Below are 24,071 nucleotides of genomic sequence, written 5' to 3' on the forward strand. Positions count from 1 at the left end.
TACTTTGTTTTTGCAAAACAGGTTCTTATGAACCGAGAAGTTCCAGAGTCGTTACTGATGCAGAAAAACTAGTCCATGCATTTGTTACTTTGAGTCTGGACTACTGCAAATGTTTATGATCCCTATTATTATCATGCAGTTAAAAGCTCCCTGAAAAGCATTCAAATGCTGCTGCAAAGGTACTGACTAGAATTACAAAGAGACACCGCTTTGTCCCGCATTAGTTTCTTGTGATTGGTTCCCTGTTAAATGGAAACATGGAATTAAAATACTTTTCAGAAATAAAGTCTTAGATGACACGGTTCCATCTTGAAGACCTCATATGTTATTATGATTTTAATACAGCATTATGCTCTGTGGGTGAAGGCTGAAGTCCTCAAAGTAAACATGGAAGGCTCTCAGGACCTGCTCACGAGGAAATAGCTCCCAAGTTTGGGTTCAGAAGACCGACAGACTCAGAGGCAACTCAGAGACTACTTTTCAAAGGAAGTACGAAGTTCGCGTACGTCTTATGGCATGCCGAATTGCGTAATTAAATCATACAGGGGCCTCCAATTCAAGGAAATTTCTGTACTATATAAAAATCTAAGAGAGAACACGGCAACATCAACTGAATACATAAAAAAGAAATGGGAGCAGGAAATAAAAACTGATATCTCAACTGAGGAATGGTTAGATATGTGTGAAACCCAGAACACAACGACTAACTCAAGATGCTGGAGAGAATTTGGATGGAAACATCTTACTCGATTCTTTATTACACCAAAAATCAAAAGTAAACAGACTCAAGACAGTTTGCCATTCTGGAGAAGATGTGGTAACATGGAAGCACGCCATACGCACGTGTTTTGGGAGTGCCTGAAACTGCATCATTTTTGGAAGAACGTGACTCTTGTAATAGGCAATATCTTGGGCTATCAATTACCACACAATTTTAAAACTGTATATCTTGGGAATATTAGAGAGTATGTTATGTACGACGACTTGTATTTGACAAAAATCCTGTTGATAGCTGCAAAGAAAGCTATAACAAGAAACTGGTGCAAACTGGATCCGCCTTCTTCAAAAGACTGGTTAAATATTGTTGGAGAAATCTATGCAATGGAAAAAATGACTTTTCTCAGATTAAAGGAAGATATTCTCGTTGCTAAGTGGGAGAAGTGGACATTATATGGCACCAAGGAAAATTAATGAACGAACAAAACATTTAAGGTCTATAAATCTGTATATCTATTGATGCTTGCCCGTATAAAAGTCTGTATATAAGCTGGAGTATGTTTGCTGCGGAGTAAAGGCAGGTATGCATACGGTAGTTGATTAGAATTGGCACCCACACCTTTTGTTCGCTTTAGTGTTTTTGTTTTGACTGTGTGTTTGCATGGTTATTTCTCCTGTAATGCAATACATGTCTGTGTTTAAACTGTGACAAAACTATCAATAAAAATTACAGTGTCAAAAAAAAAAAGAAGACCGACAGACTCAAGTTTTCTCTCTCCCATAGTTTGTGTTTTTCCTCATTTGTCTTGACTCCTTCTTTTGTCTCGTCTTTCCCTTCCCCTCCACCCAGTCTTATCAGAAGGCTGCCTGGACCTGCTTCTGTACTCTCTTCTTGTTAAAAGGGAGTTCTTCCTCCCCACTGTCACCATGTGCTTCATAAATGGTGTCATAATACAATTTGAAAAACATTGTAAAAATACAGTTGTGACCTTGTTCTGAATAAATAAAACTGATGTGAACAGAATATTATAAGCATAGTGAAGTAAATCAACCTTACCACGACATACTGACAACGTAAACATAAAAAAACACAATATCTGTGTTTTTAAAGCAATTATTAAATTTACATTTTGCTTTTCAAACAGAGGTTTTTTTTAACAGTTGCTAAGAGTAAAAAAACTAAAATTTCTGAAACACCACTATTGAGAAGAGAGTTTGTGAGCTTAAAACAAAAATAAATTAGCTGTAATCGCCACTTACATGCCACGTGGCAGGGTCCTGTCAGTAAGGTCAGGACCCCCAGGGCCCCACATCCTCTTGTCTGGCAAAGGCATACCACGATTGTCACTTTCACCCACAAAAAGTGAATTCTTCACCTGCTGACGAGAGCCGTCATCATCTGGAAATGTCCCTCCACTGCACACAGACAGTGTGAGTAAATTCATGTAGTTAAAATCTGTTTTCTGTTGTTGATTATGTAAAGCTTAAACATCCAAGGCCCTGAACATATACAATACAACATGCCAAAGCTAAAAAACAATGGAAAAGTATATCACTATGATTTAAATGCGTGTCAAAAGCTACACACTAACATTTTGGTTACACTCGGCTGTTATAATTGCAGAGTTTATGCATCGGTTATTAACCCTTTAAGACCTACCATAGAACCAAGTCCGCCAGAGCTTATATTATATTTTTACATGCTGTGGAGCCATTTTTGGGAGCATTTCAAGTTGCTATACATCAATACAACCATTACAGCCTAAATTTTAATAATATGTCTGCATTAAGTGCATAGTAATTACATAAATTGCAAAAAAGTGCAATAAACTACAAAAAAATTGAAAATCGTTTTTGTTTTTTTAACATATATTTCTAGTTAGAGAAATTTAAGAGGCTTATCCCTCAAAACTGTAAATACAAAAAAGTTGCACAAAATAGTTTCCCACCACAGGAAATTTATTTTGAGTGTCTTCATAGTTTTATTTTTGAAATACACCAATTTTTATATACTGCAGGAAAAACGAAAATAAATATTATAATGCAAATTTGCAAAAAAACAGCATGTGCATCAAAATAAACAATTTCCAGCAGTGCAATATGAGTCCTAAGCATCCCAGAAACCACACAGAAAGTCATAAAGTCAAAGATAACTTTTAAAAACACCAGTATAGGCTCATATGGCCCTGATGGTAAGAAAACTACATTTCTGCAAAAATGACGTCACTTCCGGTTTCGGGCAGGTCATGGCGGACATGCAAAAGTTCGCGCTGACGTCTATTCCAACATAGGAAGTGTTATGAACAGCTGATCGGATCGGCAAAGCGTGTTTCTGGAATATTATGTTTTTGTTGCTGCAAGTACTTTTTATGCAATTTTTGCAAAACTATATGTGGAAGGAAACTGTGACCGAGGACAAGCTGATGGCATAAGATGTAAGTACAACTCCTCCGGTTTCATATGCAAAAAAAATTATTGCTCTAGCTCACGTGGTTGCAGAGCTACCGGGATTTAAAAATAGTTACGCAAAACAGAGCGTGCCCGCTCCGACCGGCTTTAAAGGGTTAAGCAATCCTTGTGTTCCTCAAAGACTGGGTGTGTTGTTTTAGTGCAGCACAGTAAGAATATATGAGTTGGTTCACAAAAGATAAAAAGAATAGTTGTTATTTATAACTCAGTCATAACAAATTAAAATGTAACTGTGTGCTTTTCCAAACATTTTAGCTTAGCTGCTATATACAAGCTAACCGACAACCAAGATAATATGTAGCAATATGTTCACCAGAAACACAAGAAATCATTTGCAAGCAGCGTCTCTCAAGAGCACCTGCCTATCTACCATCTGCCTATAGTTGTGGTCAGAAGTTTGCATACACTCATTATGACTAAGCATGTCAGGGTCATTTTAGGATTTCTGGTTTGAATTGTTCCTTTTCAAGGGTTGAATGATCATAGAGCTGGCTTCTATGGTCGTGTCCAAATTCATGGGCTGCGTTCTCCTGAGGCCGCATTTGTAGACCGATTACGTCACAGCGACGCGCCGAAGGCTGTCCAAATTCGTAGACTCCTCCGAATGCAGCCGACAAATGTGTCCTCCTTTTCCCCGAATTTGAAGGATGGGTCGTGTGTGTCCTTCGTGGCCCACCATATCCCAGAATTCATAGCGCGGCCCAGCCAAACTCCAGTTTCCAACAATGGCGGCCGCTACTAAGTTTTAAAATTACTCATACTAATCTTTCTGGGTCACAAAATAAACTTTTAACATATTTTCAGGCGAGAAAGTAGCTGTGTAAACATCAAATATCTGCTCGGTTTATCAAGATATCGCATATTTGCAAAAGTGCTTTGACGTTTTCGGAGACGTCTGTTACCCACCAGCTCGATAGCTAGCCGGGAGCTCGAGGGTCACTGATGCGGCCGAGAACGGCACAACTCCATCATTTTCAGATCACCGCAGACTTTTGCTACTCAGGTTAAACGTAATATATAAGTCACTTAGACAACCTAAAAATGTTATTGTTTGGCTTTTTTTAGTATTTTATTTGTTCCTGAGTAAATCAGTTTGGCTGAGATTAAAGTTATAGTTTTTACACAGCTGAAAACTGTCAAAACAGAAAACTGATTAAACAGAAGTGGCGATTTACGCCAGTGTCCTGTTATATTTTAGATAGCAAGGAGTAGACGGCTGAGTTCATTAAACTCCACCGAGACAGCGGTGACGCTAATCAGAAGGCTAGACCGTCCAATTTCACAGCCGTTTACTTCCGGCCTACCCGACCTTCTGGGTAGGCCTTAATGTTAAAGCTTAATGTTAGCCTGCTTTATCCACTCCAAAACCAGTTTTGATGCATATTTAAAATCACTTTCCTGTTGAGCTTAAAAATGCTGAATTTGGAGCGGAAGCATCTCTCTTGGTCAGCACCCTCTCAGTCCATGGCAATGTAAAACGTGCTTCACTGTAGTGACGATAGTGTTCCTGCAGCTTCCAGTTCATTGCGAGCTTGAGCCCTTTTGGTTCCTGGGTTGTTCCTGAACATCTTAACCAATTTCCTCTCGTCTCTGGGTGACAGTTTGGGTCTTCTTACAGACCCAGGCAAAGGTTTGACACATCGACACAACTGTACTCGTGTGCAGTTATTTGAACTGATGATCTCAGAATCTGCAGTTGCTTAGAAATGGCTCCAAGAGAACTTTTCAATCAAACTTCTGTTGAGCTCTTAGACTTTCTTATTGTCCTGGGAAGAGAAACTACCAGCTGTTGTCAATCATATTCACTAACGAGGAGTTAATAAGCCTTGTAAACTTAGAAGACATTGTAGAACTTCACACGACTGTGTGGATTAGGGAACATCAAAATTAAATTTACGCACCCAATTTTTGGTGTTTTTTTAAGTCATTAATGTACGCTGCACTATCATTCCACCCTTGAAAAACAAAAGTTCAAAGACACAATTAAAAGCCTAAAACTACCCTGACATTCATGCCCATGATGCGTGGACGTAAACTTCTCACCACAGCTGTAAGTTATATAACCACAGGAAGTTCTGGTATCCATTAAATGCTGTTAGCCTGGATGCCACTGTCCAGGTCAACCTGAAAAATATACTGCAAACACAACTTCAACTTCAGTACACTGCTGAAAAAGTATTTGCCTGACTCATTTCTAATTGGCTCTACCTTTAATTACTTTAATTTAAAACCATTACATAAGCTTTTGCCATGACTGATCTTTGCTATGGATCGTGGTGGGGAAAATGCAACTGCATAGGTATCCCGATCCGTTTGTGAAGTGTTGGTTGGGTGTTGACTCTTCAAATTATCCCTATGTAGAATGACAATAATGGCACCAGCTAAGCTTCATATGCTTATCTTTATCAGTTAGAAAAACTTCTACATAATTGATCAAAACTGGGCATGTTTCTCAAGATATCATCAAAGAGTCAAATCCTGCCAACACCTCTGAGTGTTTTGTGTTTGTTGTTCTTAGTCTTTGGTTAAGAGCTTTCTGATTTCTGTATTCTTGTAGTTATGTTTCTGTATTAAATATGGAGGTTATATTTAAGTCTCCCCAAAAAGCTGATTCTTTTCATCTGGACGTAGCGTCCAGTTAGGGCCTAACGATACATCTTTCACCATCATACAATGCTGTGATTGCAGCCATTCCCCAAATCTCTGTGAATGGTACTAAGGTGGTGGTTTTCACATCTTAAGTTGTTTTCAATAAATTGCATAAATTGCATGCTCAAAGAAAATGTTTTTGTCCTCTGGGGGGGGGGGGCTCCTAAGCTACTTTTCACTCTGCATCAGAGCACTCCTTTTCTAACAGGATCCTAAGGAGACTCCATATAAGGCATTTTCCAATTAGGCAAAGTGAGCAGGAGAACAATAGACGCATACAACAGCCCTTTTTTCCAACATGATTTAATAAAGGGGGAGTCTTACCTTGCTAAAGTGAGGCCAATGCCATTATCAGCAAATCTACCGAAAAAAGAATATTATCATTAGAGGCACAGAAACACAGGAACAATGTGATGTTCCCATGGATACACACACACACACACACACACATACATGCACACACATCCACACACACACACACACACACTACAAGACTAAAGCAGATAGCAAGTTATTGTTAGATGGGATGAATTTCTCTTCTTTCACTGTCACTGAACGTGCAGAAAAACACTTGCTTTGTTTCACATGCATCCTTTTCAGTGACATTCACGCACTAGAAGTTGATAAACTTTACTTATTCACGAGTTTATTTTACTTGGGTAACAAGTAAAATAAGTAAAATCACTCAGTGTGTGTATCACTCACTGGCAGTCATCTAACCACACATCCCCTCCTCTCAGCCAAGCTCCATGGTCCTGGTTCTTATAGGCAACGAAGTGATGGATGAGAGCTGGGACTCTGGGTTTGAACGGGTCAGAATCCTGATGGGGGCCATACCTAAACAACAGAAGGACATACAGTGCTAATATTTAACAATATTTTTCAAGGCTGCAAAGGAGCAACTTATATAAACTGTAATGTTGTAACTTTTTAAATGGTCATTCATCCATCCATCCATTTTCTTTTGCTTATCTGGGGCCAGGTTGCTTGGGCAGCAGCCACAGCATTGAAGCCCAGACGTCCCTCTCCCTAGCCACCTCCAACATCTTATCCGGGGGAACACTGAGGTATTCCCAGGCCAGTTGAGAAGTATAGTTTCTCCAACGTGTCCTGGGTCTGCCCTGGGGCCTCCTCCTGGTGGGAGATGCCCAGAAGACCGAACTCAGGAGGCGCCCAAGATGCATCGATGTGGAGGAGTAGCTCGTGACCATAGGTGAGGGTAGGGACATCGATCTGGTAAATCCAGAGCTTCGTTTAAATACACAGCTCTCTCTTCACCATGACAGACCAGTGCAGCGCCCGCATCACTGCAGCTGCAGCACCAATCCGTCCATCCGCTCGCACTTGTGAACAAGACACTGAGACACTTAAACTCCTCCACTTGGGGCAGCAACTTGTTCCTGACCTGGGCGCTCCAGCCGTTTCCGGCTAAGGAGCATGGCTCCACCACCACTCTAATGTGAGCTGAAGGCCTCCACCTGGTGAAACCAGCAGAACCACATCATCTGCAAAAAGCTGAGACAACAGTCTGAGACCACCAAAGTGGAAGCCTTCTGCCACCTGACTACACCCTCTGTCATCACTGAATCGAAACAATCCTAAAAATTATGCTCAGAATCGCTGACAAAGGGCAGCCCCGGCATGGTCAACACCCACTGGGAATTAGTCAGCCTTATTGCCGTCGATGTGGACCAAGCTCTCGCAATGCTTGTTCAAGGACTGAACGCTCATAGCAACAGTCCAGATACCCCATACTCCCAAAGCCCCTCACACAGAATACCCAGAGGGATGTGGTCAAATATCCAAGTCCACAAATCACATGTAGACCAGTTAGGCCTACTCCCACCCACCATCAAATATTCTTGAGAAGATAAAGAGCTGGTCCAGTGTTTCATGACCAGGATGAAAAGTGCATTGTTCCTCCTGCATCCAAACTTCGACTAATGGTAAGAGTCTTATTGCTAGCACCTTGGCGAAGACTTTGCCGGGGAGGATGAGGAGTGTGATCCTCCTACAGTTGGAGCACACTCTCCGGTCCTACTTCTTAAACCTGGAAACCACCACCCCAGTCAGACCTCACCCCCAGTGATGGATGAGCCATCCCACATGAGTCTCCAGGTGGAGCAACCTCGAGAACCCCACCTATGGACTCCAAGAACGCTGGGTAATTTAAACTATCATTTGGCACATAATTTTAATCCACAAGAGTAAAAGAGCAGTTCAACAAATGGGATGGTAAGTAGTAAACGGACTGGTTCTTATATAGTGCTTTTCTATCTGAGCACTCAAAGCACTTTACACCAGCGGTCTCCAACCTTTTTTGCGCCACGGACCGGTTTATGCCCGACAATATTTTCACGGACCGGCCTTTAAGGTGTCGCGGATAAATACAACAAAATAAAACTAGTACCAGTACCGAAAAAAGAAGATTTATTCATAACACACGTGAAAAGACCCAGGAAAACCGAGTTAACGATAAAAACGATAACAAAATAACGCTGAAAACCGATAAAAACCCTGAAAACTATACATTTCACACCTGAGCCTCAACTCTCGCGGCCCGGTACCGGTCCGAGGCCCGGGGGTTGGGGACCGCTGCTTTACACAACTTGTACATTCCCCCATTTACACAAGCACGTTTTTCTACGTGCTTCCTGTCCAATAATCACATGCATTCATCGGAGAGCAACATGGGGTTAGTATCTTGCCCAAGGCATTTGGCATGCAGACTGGAGCAGACTGGGATCAAACCAGTCTTTGAGTAAATTAATAATTTTTAATTTTATTTATTTATTTTTACCAGATAGCCATATGTGTGCGACTAGTATCTTTTATTACTTGACAGCATCTTTATCTTATTGACGATTAATAACACAAAAACCTTCATTGCACTGATCTACACTTTCCAACTCCAGTAAAAAGTTTTTCTGCCCATTTAATTGGCCTGTGCACTGACAATATGAAAAAGAGCACGCCCAGTGCTCACAGGAAATGTCATCATTACAGACTAAACTCATCACACTGAATCACACTGGGTGGGATGTGATTTCTCATACAGGGTGTTTGTTACAGGGTCTGACCTGGCTCCTATCAGAGACAGGAAGGGTCTCTTGTCCTTGTTGTTTGCCTCGGTCGTCTTAACTCCATTATCAAGGATCATTCCAGCCTAAAATAAAAAGACAATAGAAATTGTGAGTTTGTTTGCTCTGTAAGAAAAATGTAGAATTTTTAAAAAGACATGGACTTTATTTATTTATGTGAGAGGTAAAGCCGTGTGCTTGGAGAGCAGATCGCTGTATTCAAGGAGATTTAAAGATTATCACCATTATGAGACGAAACACAAATAGACTTGCAGGAATAGACTTGAACTTTTGCTAGCAAAAGAGCTTTTTCACAAAGTGTACACATCCAGGGATAGAGCAGTCAAGACCAGCTTTCCCACAACATTACAAAAACCAATAAGCCATTCACTGGTTTAGAGTTTATCAAAGAGTATTTGGTGGTGCTCTAACACGCCTTGAAAAAGTGAAGGATTTGAAAACGCCCCTCTCCAGGTAAACCAAGATGGACTGTGGGCATTATGGGAAATCTGGAGCTTCAGTTTAAAAACAAAGAGGACAATTTTCACGTTTTCCCACTTAGTCATGGATACAAAAGAGGTACCAGCAGAACTTTAAGTCAATGTTACAGTTGGATTTTTATTTGTCTCTCAAAGGGGAGAAGTTTCCACACATGAGCAGACATGTGAAGATGTTGGCTCTCTTTGGAGCTACCTTTATAAGCGAACAAGCATTCTCAGGGATGAAGTTTAACAAATCCTGTCTCAGTGACGATGTCCACTGTCTCATGCATTTCCACCTCAGATGAACGTGACTTTAATCTGATGTTCAAGCCCAAAACAGACCAGATTTCTCTCAGTGAAAAAGAAAACTGCAGATGTAATTAAACTACAAGTAAAAAAAGCACTTAGTATAACAGTTCTACATCTTTAAAATATTGCAAAAACAGTTTCAAAAATATTGATTAAACAGTGATAAAATGCTGGTACTACACCTATTTCACATTTTGCATAATCGTAATATCAACTCTTCCCAGTAGCAGTTTATAAAGAGATCTGTGGCGTGGGCGTGGTCTCTGGCCGGCTGCAGAGGAGGGGTGACACAGTGAGCTCCCGGGGCGGCGCAGGGGCGGGGTCGACAGGTGTGCTGGGTTCCGACATTGATTGTGTGTCTTCTTATGTTGACAGTGACAGTCGGAGGGGAGCAGACGTGACAGCTGCAGAGAGCGGGAGTGGCTGCGACTAAACCCACGTCTCTAAATAAAACGTTGTGCTGTCAGAATAATCGCCCCAGCGTGTATTTATCGGGTCAAACGCTACAAGATCAAATTAATATTGAGAAGAATTGAGTTCGGCTTATTGGTCCCTGGGTAAATTAATTGGTTAGTGCTGATTAAACAAATGGTTTGTGGTTAATTTTGCATGTAACTCTTGTCATTATTTGGAAAAATGTCAAAAGTATAATAAATAAAAATATATATACATGTTTCCAACTGAAGGTACAATTTTTATTCAGCGAATGAATTTTGGGTTGAAACCTCTACCTCCGTCCTGTTTCCCTCCCTTCGTTGCAGGAGAAATGCATGAATGTTATGAAACATTTTTATTGGCTTCTTCGAGCAATAACTCAGGCTCAGTAGCAGAAGACTTCTCTTTTGCACCCTTTTCCAGACACATGTTGAGCAGCCCAGCATCAGGTTGTAATTCGCAGTAAACCAGCAACAGCTGCTAGCTCGTATAATCCCTTTTAGTGAAAACTCTGTTAACTCTTTTGGCCCCAACATATTTCATAGGTTTTTTAAAAAGCTGCCCATTAACTTGACCTGCATTACTTTCCGTGGCATTTAATAACCGTAGATGTCAGGTGGCAGTGAAAACCCAAATGTTCCAAAAACCTGCAGTTGGATCTAAAAGGGAGTCTATAGGATTCCCTTTCTAACCTCAAGGAACTGCAGGTTCTGGAACATTTGGGTTTTCGTTAAAACGCTCGACTTTATAGTAGAATTAAAATATTTTATAGCATGCTACAAAAAACACTTTAGTCTTTCATTTCAACTGCATCTTTTCTTTTCTTCGTTTGTCCCTAGCTGACAGTCGACAGGGGAGGTCGTCCACGAAGCGAATACTTTGGGTGCCGTAGGGTTTCCATCTTGGTCAACGATCCACTTCCCGGCCTTGCGATCTCTGGCCTTGACCTTTGCTTGCTCCAGGGTTAGATGTCGTTTTTTAAGATCGTCATCAATTTGCTTGATCCAAGTCTTCTTGGGTGCGTCATGCTTGATTCTTCAGCGGAGAGGCGATGCAGCAGAAGTCGATATCGGAGGCGATGGTTGCTCATGCAACAGACGTGGCCAAACCAGATTGCAGTCGTTACTTCCATCGAGGGTTGCTGGTGACATTGACGACGTTTTGTGCTGTTGATAAGATGGTCAAGGAGGGACACTCTGATAATCTGATGCAAACAGTGGAAGACCTCAAACTTGTTGAGGTCGTGCTTGAGGATAGCAACTGCATAGTAAGTGATAACTCTTTGTAATCAGTCTTAACTTAGAAGTGTGCCTGCTGTGGCTGACAGGCAGCTGTAGCCTGTAGCTGTGTGCTGGGTTTTGCCCATGTTTGTGTACTTGTTTCCTTTTGGAACAGTTTTCATTATTAACTCCTTTCTTAGCTTACTTACTCCTTAGTTACACAGGTTTGTTAGCATCAGGATGATAAGTCTCAGCTCCTCAACATGCCACTGACTACATCCATATTTTTATACACTCCAACGTGTCTAAAATTCAATAAAACATCTCTTCCAGTTAATCAAGCCACTCGTATACCAGTGTCACCAGTGTCACTAGACTACTCTTCATAAACTCTGCTTACCTTACCATGACATCGTATAAATTTAGTGAGCAGCAGCAAATTGGGTATATACATGTGAGGGGCACAGAGATAAAAATCAATCAATAAATAAATGAAATCAATTTTACTTTAAAATTGTTTTAGACATTACATACAGGAAGAAAATAGGGATGAAGTGAGACCCGGGGTTTGAGTGTCATATTATCTCAAACAGTGACAAAGGTAACAGGCCTTTAGGTGAAGCAAGGTGTTATTTATAATTCCTGCTGTTTTATAACACTAGTTTATCAAATTTCAGGGTGAAGCCTCAGCTGACTGATTCCTGTTTGCTTTGCTGAAGTAACATTACACTGTTAACTAGGGATGCACCGATACCGATACTGGTATCGGGTATCGGGGCCGATACTGTAAAATGTGTGTGTACTCATACTCGTAAAAGTTAACCGATACCATGAACCGATACCAACTTATTTCATTAATCAGAGGGTGGCTTGTCATTTTTGTTGTAGTTTTTTAGATTGGCCACTAGGGGGCCAATTATTATTTTATTTATTATTTATTTTATAATTTTTTTATATTTTATTATTTATTTAATAATAATTATTTTTGTTTGTTTGTTTACAATATGGACTCTCTGCAATAATTTAAAAGTTTATTTTATTCTCAAACCTAATTTGTATTTATTTTATTCCAAACAGAAGTGTTTATTTATTATTCTGAAAGCTCGAGACAGTGCCAATAGTTCAGTGATATTTTGTTAAATTACAATGTGGAGACTCTGCAATAATTTAACAGAAGTGCTTATTTTTCACTTGAAATTTTTTTGTGGTCATTTTTATTAAGATTTTATTTTTTATCGGCAGAGAATAAAATAAAATCTGTCTTCCAATTCATTGCATTTGTGTGTGTGTGTGTGTGTGTGTGTGTGTGGTAGAAGTATCGTTTTTTGTACTCTGTATCGGCAAGTACTCAGATCCAAGTATCGGTTTTAAAAAATTGGTATCGTTGCATCCCTACTGTTAACACAGTTGAGACTTGCTTTTGGTTGGCATGCATCTGTCTCCGCTAATATAAGACCAGTCATCATCACAGTCATGCCCCTAAAGCCTGAAAAGAGCTACAGATTTTGAAATCAATCACCATAGATTTAGGAGGCAAGTAAAATTATGAAAAAATACAGTTACAGAGAACTGGGAAACATTTAAATAAAGGATAAATACACTGCATGAAATGTTCCCACATCTCACTTAACGAAGCTTTAAATCCAATCATCTGATTAGAAATATTTATTGAAACTTTCCTAAATCAAGCAAAGAATAACCCGACATGCTTCCCAATTTCTAATCCAGCCTTCTGTAGCATTTTCTTAAATAAAATAAAAAGTATCACAACAATAAAAGTATCCTAATGGCAGTGTGCTGCTTCTAAACAAAGACACTGCCATTGTGTTGCTGTTGAAACAACCTTTTCTCTCACACCGACCTCACATGATTTATGCTCCTGTTAGGATGATCCAAATTAAAAGTGCAGAAGGGAACAAGAGAGTGAGATGGAATAGGAAGGAAATCACTGTAGGGCTTGAGAAAGTAAGGCAATAACAACAGCGCTTCCCTTGTCAGTGGTGCCTCATAAATCTCTGCTCCAGCTGTGCTGTGTTAGGAGCCACAGGTCAGTCCAAACTCGCTCCTATCTCACCACCAATCTCATTCCCCTCATTCGGCTTTCCTCCGTTTCTGTTATCTTGACTTTTTCCAACTATCTCTCTTTTTTCTAACAGTTTGACCATTTCTCAGTTCTTGCACAAAGGTGTGTTCACACTATCACTGTGACTAAGTTACCGGTCGCAGCAGATGGCCCCGCCCCTCCCTGAGCCTGGTTCTGCCGGAGGTTTCTTCTTGTTAAAAGGGAGTTTTTCCTTCCCACTGTCGCCAAAGTGCTTGCTCATAGGGGGTCATATGATTGTTGGGTTTTTCTCTGTATGTATAATTGTAGGGTCTACCTTACAATGTAAAGCGCCTCGAGGCGACTGATGTTAATAATAATAATAATAATAACTTTATTTATAAAGCGCTTTCAAACAAAGTGCTGTACAACTATTTGAAACTAAAAAGATAAAAATAATAATAATAATAATAAAAGCGATACATAGCAATACAGGTAAAAGACACAATACAAGTTAAAAACAGTAAACATTTAAAGCCATAGAATTAAGACTTGTAAGATAAGGTGAACAAATGTGTCTTCAGCTTAGTTTTAAAAACCTCCACAGAGCAGCCGGCCTAACATCTTGAGGGAGGTTGTTCCACAGAAACGGGGCACGAAAAGAAAAAGCTCTCCAATTGTCTTTTTTCTGGCTCTAGGAACCTTTAGAAGGCCAGAGTCCTGATCGGAGAGCACGAGATGGAACGTAAAGATGTAAAAGGTCGGAGAGGTATGAAGGTGCCAATCCGTTTAAAGCCTTGTAGGTGAGCAGCAGGACCTTAAAATCTGCTCGAACTTGACAAGGTAGCCAGTGCAGAGATCTCAGAACAGGCTAATGTGCTCAAATTTCCCAGTTCTTGTTAAAATGCGAGCAGCTGCATTTTGCACCATCTGTAGACCTCTAAAACTTTTCTTTGGTAGCCCAGAAAGAAGAGCATTACAATAATCAATACGTGAGGACACAAATGCATGGACGAGAACCTCTGCAGTGTCGCTTGTCAAAACTTGTCTGATTCTGGCTGATGTTCCTCAAATGATAAAAGGCGGTCTTTGTTATCTCTTTTACATGAGACTCGAAATGTCAAACCACACACCCAAGTCTTTACCTTGTTCCTACAATTTATGACACTGTCATCAATTCTCAAGATGAAATTTTGGGACAAGTGCTGAAATTTGTGTGGCCCAATGACCATCAACTCTGTCTTATCAGTATTTAGGAGCAAGAAATTATCCGATAACCAGCCCAGCATCAAATCACAACCAGATGTTGTGATTTGATGCTGTGTAAATAAAATTGAATTGAAGTGGGGACCACTGTATAATCATCATTATCTTGGCTTTGTGGAAAAATGGATCCAATCCAATTCAACCATTTAAGGGAGGACAGGTCATCTGATGATGACGGCAGTGTTAGCTAACAAATTGCAGGCAAACATTATCTGAGTTTTAACATTAAGTGTTCATGTTTGGTGAGCTGTGAATTTAGCATTATCTGTGATATTATCTGTGTTCTTTGAAATGTTCTACACGCACTTGTAAATGACAAGTGAAAGAAGATATTGCAAAGTAAGTTAACTATACACTACATGACAATTAAAAATACTTGTGCAAAGGAAATCTCTGTCAACTATCATTCCTCTGGGACTCTCGTCTGTCCTGAACTGAATCATTCAGCACGGCTTACTGAGACTGCTTTCTGGGTCACAGGCAGGAGGATGGCGGAGTAGAAAAAAATGAAGCTGACATTTTTATAGGATCAGCAATTTTCTTTCTTTAGTCTGATGTTCTTTATTATTCACCACATAAAACGTTACATCAAGTAGGCCACAAAACACTGTTAAAGCTAGGGCAGGTATAAGTCCTAAGCCCAAAGCTCTTCTCCACTCTTACTTTGAAACACCGAATAAAATAAGCCTGTGCATGTGTCACAGGTTTGATTCAGAGGTGACTGCCGTCATTGAGTGGGAGTTTGTCATTGTTTTTTTTTTTTTACCATGGTGGAGTCTTAAGTAAGAAAACATTTTTCATAAATTGGTTCTTATATGGTGGTTTTCTACTCAAAGCACTTCCCATTCATACAAACACTTTTTTCTATGCTTACTATCTAACATTTACACACATTTGTACTCCGATTGATGCATTGGAGAGTAACATGGCCTGGCTTGTATTTATATAGTGCTTTTCTAGTCCCTAAGCGCTTTACACATCCAGTCATCCACACATTCACACACTGGTGATGGCAGCTACATTGTAGCCACAGCCACCCTGGGGCGCACTGACAGAGGCGAGGCTGCCGGACACTGGCGCCACCGGGCCCTCTGACCACCACCAGTAGGCAACGGGTGAAGTGTCTTGCCCAAGGACACAACGACCGAGACTGTCCAAGCCGGGGCTCGAACCGGCAACCTTCCGATTACAAGGCGAACTCCCAACTCTTGAGCCACGATCGCACCATGGGGTTAGTATCTTGCCCAAAGATATTTGGCACGCAGACTAAAGCAGCTTGGGATCAAACTGCCAACTTTCTGATGACCTGCTGTGTGTTTGACCATAATTAGCTGCCCTAAACAATTCGGAACAAACGAATGAACAACAGTGTTTTCACGCTTAGTGTAAATTACTGAGAGAGGTCTAACAAAAAAGATGATGTGTTGTTTGCTAGATTCAACTTTCAGTATACTTGTCAAAAACAAAATCCATGTTGCTACAAATTTTGGGGGGACAGGGTTTTGTATGATAAGGGATGCAAATTGATTCCATTATCGATATCACTTATTCGTTTGATTCTCTATTGATTGTCATTGTGAAACCAATGAGAGCTATTGGCTCTGCTTTGATAATCAAACACCAAATGAGTCAAATGAAGAACACCTCATTTCAATTATCTGGATGGGTAAGGCCATAGTATTTGCCAAACTGTGTATTTGGATTGTGAAGTCAGCCATTTAAGTACATAATAGTGGACACCTGAAATCAGTGTCATGGTGCTCGGTCGTTGACCCAGTGTTTTGTGTTTGGCATTATGTTTATTATTATTATCTGATGATTAATTTCTTCATGGTTATCTTTATTAGTTTGTAGGTTTCATTCTTTTCATTCTTCAGTTTTCAGGCCCCTCTTCTGTGGAACCAGCTTCCAGTTTGGATTCAGGAGACAGACACTATCTCTACTTTCAAGATTAGGCTTCAAACTTTCCTTTTTGCTAAAGCATATAGTTAGGGCTGGACCAGGTGACCCTGAATCCTCCCTTAGTTATGCTGCAATAGATGTAGGCTGCCGGGGATTCCCATGATGCATTGAGTTTTTCCTTTCCAGTCACCTTTCTCACTCACTATGTGTTAACAGACCTCTCTGCATTGAATCATATCTGTTATTAACCTCTGTCTCTCTTCCACAGCATGTCTTTTATCCTGTCTTCCTTCTCTCACACCAACCAATCACAGCAGATGGCCCCGCCCCTCCCTGAGCCTGGTTCTGCTGGAGGTTTCTTCCTGTTAAAAGGGAGTTTTTCCTTCCCACTGTCGCCAAAGTGCTGCTCATAGGGGGTCATATGATTGTTGGGTTTTTCTCTGTATCTATGAAGCACCTTGAGGCGACTTTTGTTGTGATTTGGCGCTATATAAATAAAATTGAATTGAATTGAATTGAATTGAATTGAATTCTCAGGGTTTCCAGTTCTAGCTTTATTTCCTGTGTCGTTCTCCTGGTGCTTTGTTCGTGTCCCTGAGTTTGTCTTTAAAGGTCTGTGTCTGTTATCACTGTGTCAGCTGTGCTTCCCTCCTGTGTGTCATTACCTGATTACCTTGTGTGTGTGTATAGTTGGTGTCGGTCTGTCTGTGTAACTCTGTGTATTTCCGTGTCTCTTTTCCCGACATTTTCCCGTGTTTGTATGATTTCAGGGTTGTTCTCTAGTTTCCCCCAGTTTACGTTATCGCTTAATTTTGTCCTCACTTCTGTTCATTGTCACTCGCTGTAAATAAACTCACTCGCATCACCGCCGTCGTCTGCAACTTTGGTCCTCCTTCACAACACCACACGACTGCTGCCCCAGCTGTGACACACAGTTGGTTTCTACTTTCCCCTTTTTTAATATTAGTTATCATCTTATTGTAGACTGATGAACACTTACGTCTTTAAGAATCCTTTTATAGCCTTTCCCAGATTTGTGGAAGTTGTTGTGATAGAGGCACAGTTTACATGGTCATGGAAAGAAAAGACTTTGCCAGTACCCAGTAACTTCAACCTCATCTCCAAGCAGAAGACTGAACTTCATGCTTGCTCTTTCCAACAGTAACTAACTGATTACTTAATGTGTTGAACAAATAGAGACAAATTCCAACTTTTTATTCATTGTTTAGTCAAATTCCTCATCACAGCATTCTTTATCTCCCCACAGCAGTTCATCCTCAGACTCACCCTGAAGTTGGAATGGGCTCTGTTGTTGGTGAACTGGCCCATAGGTGTGTGCTCTGTATATCCAGGGGAGTATAACCCCTCTGAGGGGCCTGTGGGCACATGGTGGAAAAGGAACCAGAAGCCTGTTTCCTGAGGGTTTACACACAAATAGACATGTAGTTACAAACAGAGCTGTTAGGATAAAATGTTTCAGTTTACAGTAACTACTTTATCTGTAAAACAAAAACTATCTGTGCAGACTCCTATACATAAACATAACCACAGAATTTGCACTTTGCATGTCAGCCTCTGTTTTGCTATTGTTCTTTACAAATGTGTAAATGAGAAAAGTGGTGAGGATAATAGACACTTCCTCCCAATGGATCCTGGTGAAATCCTCAAAGTATGATCATAATTGGCACTCTATCATAGTGAAAGTATGGCAGGGCGTCTGTTGTCTGCTTGTTCCAGACGGTAATAGAAATATACAGCCATTAATCTGACCTGGCAATGTGGTAATGAGAAAGAGCTCCACCTGGAGAAACAGGGGATGTAGGAGGGGTGGGGAAGGGTTGAGAGATGAGAAAGTGACAACTCACCTCCGAGCCTGCAGCAGCACAGTTGATGAGGTTGTTATTAGGGTTGGCGATCCAGAAAGTGGAAGTTGCACTATAGAAGAAGATTGTTGTAAAAGAAAAACAAATGGATTTCACACAATAGTTTAAATCAGTAATGCAGAAGAGAAGAAGGAGAGAAAATAGCTTCTAAATTGTCAGAGTTGTATGTGCAAAAATGGACATAATTTACGTCTGGATCTGAAATCAGTCCTGCAGGGTGCAGGAACAAGAAGGAAACTAAGAGTAAGGACCTATGTTCTGTTCCCAAAATGAGGGAAACTGTCCACAATGTCACTACAGTACACATTTTCCAAGGAGTTTGGAAAGAAAAGCATCTGGACTTCTTTAAGTTACTTGAAGACGTTTCACCTCTCATCCGAGAAGCTTCTTCAAAGGTCAAATGGTGGAGCGGTTGGGGTTCCCATTTGCCTGTGGGATCCCCAGGTACTTCTACAGTGGGGCAAAAAAGTATTTAGTCAGCCACCGATTGTGCAAGTTCCCCCACTTAAAATGATGACAGAGGTCAGTAATTTGCACCAGAGGTACACTTCAACTGTGAGAGACAGAATGTGAAAAAAAAATCCATGAATTCACATGGTAGGATTTGTAAAGAATTTATTCGTAAATCAGGGTGGAAAATAAGTATTTGGTCACCTCAAACAAGGAAAATCCCTGGCTCTCACAGACCTGTAACGTCAACCCCATAGAAAATCTGTGGCGGGAGTTGAAAGTCCGTGTTGCTCGGCGACAGCCCCAAAACATCACTGCTCTTGAGAAGATCTGCATGGAGGAATGGGCCAAAATACCAGCTACTGTGTGTGCAAACCTGGTAAAGACCTATAGTAAACGTTTGACCTCTGTTATTGCCAACAAAGGTTATGTTACAAAGTATTGAGTTGTATTTTTGTTATTGACCAAATACTTATTTTCCACCCTGATTTACGAATAAATTCTTTACAAATCCTACCATGTGAATTCATGGATTTTTTTTTCACATTCTGTCTCTCACAGTTGAAGTGTACCTCTGGTGCAAATTACTGACCTCTGTCATCATTTTAAGTGGGGGAACTTGCACAATCGGTGGCTGACTAAATACTTTTTTGCCCCACTGTAGCTGTGCTCGATGTCTGCAATGTTGCCTTCTGGTAGTTCTGTACTACCTCCCTCTGTTACCATCTGACTACACTTCTTCAATCTGAACAACATCCCAATGTCCTTGCTGTAGATCCTGGTGGTGTGGATCCGTGAATCGATGTATCGTTCATGCCTGACATTCAACTTGATATCATCCATGTGCTTCATTTCTGTAGTCAGTATCTGTAGCCAGTCTTGTCAGTGATCTCACTGAGGGGGTTCAGGCCTATGCATAATAGTAGTGGGTAGATCCTTGGTAGATCCCGCACTTGATGGTGACTTGTGCTATGGGCTTGAAGTTGGCGTCTAGTGTTGTCCGCCCTATCCACACTGAGTTCCTGAAGAGGGCTGTTAGGGTCCTGTTGATCTTGTATAGTTAGGCATTCCAGGATCCAGGTGTGGGGCAAGTTATCAGTCCAGACAGTGCACAGTCTGGTGGGCCTGGTCTTACTGTTCTGTCTACCAGTAGCTGGTGTTTTGCCCCCATGGTATTCATACTAATTCCTGTTCAGGGACGTTTCAGTGGTCTGCTCTAAGGTCCACCAGCCACTGAGCGTTGGCGTTATGTGTTGCATCCTTCTGCCATAAGCTCTTCCTATAGTAGGCTTGAGATGGAGTTAGCCTAGCCTTGGTGGTGCTGTTCCACTAAGAGTAGACCTTAGATGGTTCTGTCGAGAAAAGCTGATTTATTCACCTGTCCTCTATTTCTCTGGTATACCTCTTTAAGCAGCTTGCCAAGGCTGTGTTTCTTTGCTTGGCAGTTTCCAAGCCTCAGGTATGGACATCTTGCTGTACTTTTTAGGCACCTTCTTCATCTCACCTTTCTGCAGCTAACTTCCTTTTGTTGGCTAACTTCCTCCATGCTACCTCTAGTCTCCTTCTCCGTGGAAGGTAGTGCTCCTTGTTGCTGTTTAACTTGTAGCCAAGCATCTCACTGATCACTGCTGCCGTGCTAGGTCTTGGTAACCGGCTATGCCACTTCTTACCACTGTGTCTTGATTGGTTAATGCAGGTGACTTCCGAGCCGGTATGGCTTGATTTTCTCGCTCATTGTTAGTATGGTGGGTCCTAGGGACCCTTACTGGATGCAGATGCCCCAGTTGGGATTCGAACCCACAACTCTCATAAGATGGAAATGGCTCCAGAAGAGCATCAGCATGAAGTAGGTGAAGGAGGAATAATAGATGCATTAAACATACATTACATTCACAGGGTTCTCCTTTTGTCCAGTAGTTCAATATCCATGCTAGAAAGTTTTGCTTGTCATTCATCCTTATTTAGCAAAAAATGATCCTTATGAAGTACCCAACATATGCATGCAGGTGTATGTAATGATTGGGACAGAGATTGTGTCACCACCTCATATCATGATCACAGAGCTTTTAACCACCGTCATTATCAGCTACTGGTTCAGTTATCATGGAGTCACAGGGTTGGAATATCATGAGAATATTTGAAAGCTCTCTCATTATCCATGCTCTACCTTTCCACCAAGTTTCATGATGTACACATGGCACTAATCACAGACCTCCTTCCTGCTTTTGCCTTCTGCAGAAGAACAGAGTGTGTTTGCTTTCTTTCACAGTTCTCAACTTGACCTATTTGTTAACATCTCCTCTCCATTATGCAGCCTTAACAATGATTTACGCTTGTCAACTCATCCCCCCTGCCGCAGCTCAATGGAGATGAGAACGATATTAGCTCAATGTAATCAACATCTCAACCAGTCCCAATCAAGGTTTAGCCCCCCTCCAGCCTGCTTGATGTGATTTCTGTCACAAGTGATGGGAGGGAGGTCTGAGAGCTGAGCTAAAAGTCACCATGCTCAACTGTGTGACAATGATGTGACTTGCACAGCTCCATTATGGGAATTTGTAGTTAGTCTTAAAATCTTAAAAGGATGAATACAACAACAGTCCAATGCAAAAGAATAATTTACATAAGAAGTCTGTAAAAATCCCAAACACTTACTGTAGGCATGGTAACATGATTCAAGGGAGAGCAAACTATATTCTTCAACCAATTTAGCTTCTATCAAGGGAAATCATGTCCAGGTTTATTGGCAAAACTGGGATTTCATTTAAATTATTATGGTTATAATTAATAACACACATTGACAGTACATTAATAACATCACCAAATTACTGAAAAACATTATCACTTCCCACTAGTGGGAATACTAGTGCTGGTGCTTATTTTACCATAGAGCAGAGTTAAGAAGAAAGTCACCTCAGTCACGCTGAAAATAGTAATAAACAAATGAATGAGATATTAAAGTGTGCATTTAGTGGAGCACTCTATTGGCTCAGGCAGACCTAAAGTTAACAGGACACCAAACCAACTTTCTAGCATGTCACATGATCGTGTTCCTGACTTGGTGCAAAGTAACCACTTTCTCAATGAGTGTGAATTTCAGCCTCATCCACAAACATTAGTGGAGCTACTTTTCTTCAAACTCTATGTTGAAGCTATTCTAAATAAAAGGAAAGAGTAAATATATCTGCAGGAGAAAAAGTGAAGCATAGAAAGACCATGACCATAAAATGAGGAAAAACTACATGTGAGAACAGGCAAAAGTTACTAACATGCAATAGTGGCTTTACTATTCAGTCATGTCAGCTCTATGGATATCCACCTGAACCATCTGAAAGCCCACAACACTGGCTGTTACCCAGTGACTAAGTCATCACACAATCCGGTCGTTAAGTCTGACGTCACTAGCCGTGTCTGGGCTTAAACTCCGCTGCAGGTCCATATATCAAACGATCACTATGGCATTACTGAGAGTTGAAAAACTGTCTAAAGTCTTTCATCTTTAATAAAATGATCAGCGTTCTGCTCTACCAGGTGTAACAATTGAGTTTAACATCCAGGCATCCATGAAAACGGAATTTATTACATTTAACGGAGTTAGAAGTTAGCAGGAAGTTAGCTCGCTAGCTTCTATCTAAATACAATATAGCATGTCCTGACTGCGGGGTTTTGGAAACAAATTAAAACGTACAGCTCTGTTATCACTTCCAATATAAATGAAGACAGAAAACTAAACAGCAGTGACGTTTGTAGGGTTACTGAAGTTTGGCTAGCTGGTATATAATGATGTGCTACGTGACCGCTAGCGACACAGCTATGTTAGCATAATATAAACAAGCTAACTTTTTTTCCACTCGATAAAAGTTAACGTGAGCGTTCTTGGTGGTCAGGAACAAATGTAATCGCATGGCAGGATGCTGTAAAAGGACCAAACTTCAGCCAGGAGAACAACTGAGATAATCCATCCACAATACGAGGTTAGTCATTCATATACTGCTGCATGGGCTGTAGTTACATCCTAAGGTTTTAAAAACTGAGCTTAAATAAATGATTAGCAGTAATAAAAGCCGAGGGAGGTCAACAGTGATCACTGACTGTTTTAGGAGCTTTTTGAGATTAAATAGAAGAAAATACAAAACATTAAACATGTTAACAACACAAAAGCCATATTAAACGCAGACTACTTTAGGCTCTGAAGTAGGATTCGTCACGTCATCACTTAACGACTGGATAGCCGTAGGTTCTCAAAGTAGCTTATTCATCAGCTTGCTCACTCCTTTTTCTGTCTAATAGCTCCACTATAATATATGTTTATCTTTTTATTGTAGAATTAAGCTTTCAGTTCAGGGTTTAATTTTTGGCCACACTCTTACTTCAAAGAGGGAAGTGGATTTCAACTCACATCTGTCATGACTGTAAGTGACTCACTGCCTGTCAGTGCATTGTTAAACAATATCTTACTACTTGCAAAGAATGTTTTGTTAAGTTTTATATACAATATATACACAAGTTGTTTTTTAAAATAATTTTACCCATTAATCATACATCGAATAACTGAAGTATAAACAAAATGCAATTTTTAAATAGCGACGTAACAAAGGGAAAAATCCAAACCTACCCCTCTATAAAAATCAATTATTCCCTCAACCTAATAACTTATTGTGCCATCGTTATCGTTAATATAATCAAGCAGTTTCAATAACAGGCAATGAGTCTTTCACATCACTTATATGCAGAATTGCTTCAACTGAAAGGGTTTTTCAGCATGAACGGCCTCTTTAAAGCCATGTCAAAGCATCTCAGTATTTACATGGCAGGACTGTTAAATATGAGATAAGACAAGATAAGACAGAAAGGCAGAAGACACATGCAAGACTCGACGTATATTTAATAACTCAGATCATTTTTTTGTGTTGTTACTTTCTTGAATTTCTTGAAATTCAGCATTTGTAAGGTTGCTTCCTGTTTAATCCTCAACTATTAACTGATGAAGGTCTCGTATCAAAACTAAGCAAATAAAAATAGTCACTGTGTGGGAGTCAGCAGTAGAACACTGAAACATATCCATACACTGTAGAGGTAGAAATTAATGCCTTAATAGAAAAATTTAATTGCTTTTCATTGATGCTAAAACAGGTCTGCTGGGAATTAAAAGATCAAAAAACAAAAAA

At 40.4% G+C, this 24,071-nt stretch overlaps 1 protein-coding gene across 3 annotated transcripts in view; it reads right to left on the reverse strand.

Moving 5' to 3' along the window:
* cemip (cell migration inducing hyaluronidase 1) overlaps positions 1–24,071 on the reverse strand; it is a 189,160-nt gene that overhangs the window by 27,285 nt on the left and 137,804 nt on the right. For all 3 annotated transcript variants that reach the window (XM_087842950.1, XM_087842956.1, XM_087842959.1), the window contains exons 15-20: positions 18,436–18,505; positions 17,858–17,986; positions 8,916–9,001; positions 6,541–6,672; positions 6,160–6,195; positions 1,978–2,133 (exon numbers count right to left, since the gene is read on the reverse strand). In XM_087842950.1, coding sequence (XP_087699076.1) covers positions 1,978–2,133; positions 6,160–6,195; positions 6,541–6,672; positions 8,916–9,001; positions 17,858–17,986; positions 18,436–18,505 — 609 coding nt within the window. The remainder of the gene's footprint in view (positions 1–1,977; positions 2,134–6,159; positions 6,196–6,540; positions 6,673–8,915; positions 9,002–17,857; positions 17,987–18,435; positions 18,506–24,071) is intronic.

This window comes from Neolamprologus brichardi, chromosome 1 (genome assembly GCF_056152115.1).
Source record: "Neolamprologus brichardi isolate AB-2024 chromosome 1, ASM5615211v1, whole genome shotgun sequence".
In the NCBI taxonomy this organism is placed as follows: domain Eukaryota; kingdom Metazoa; phylum Chordata; class Actinopteri; order Cichliformes; family Cichlidae; genus Neolamprologus; species Neolamprologus brichardi.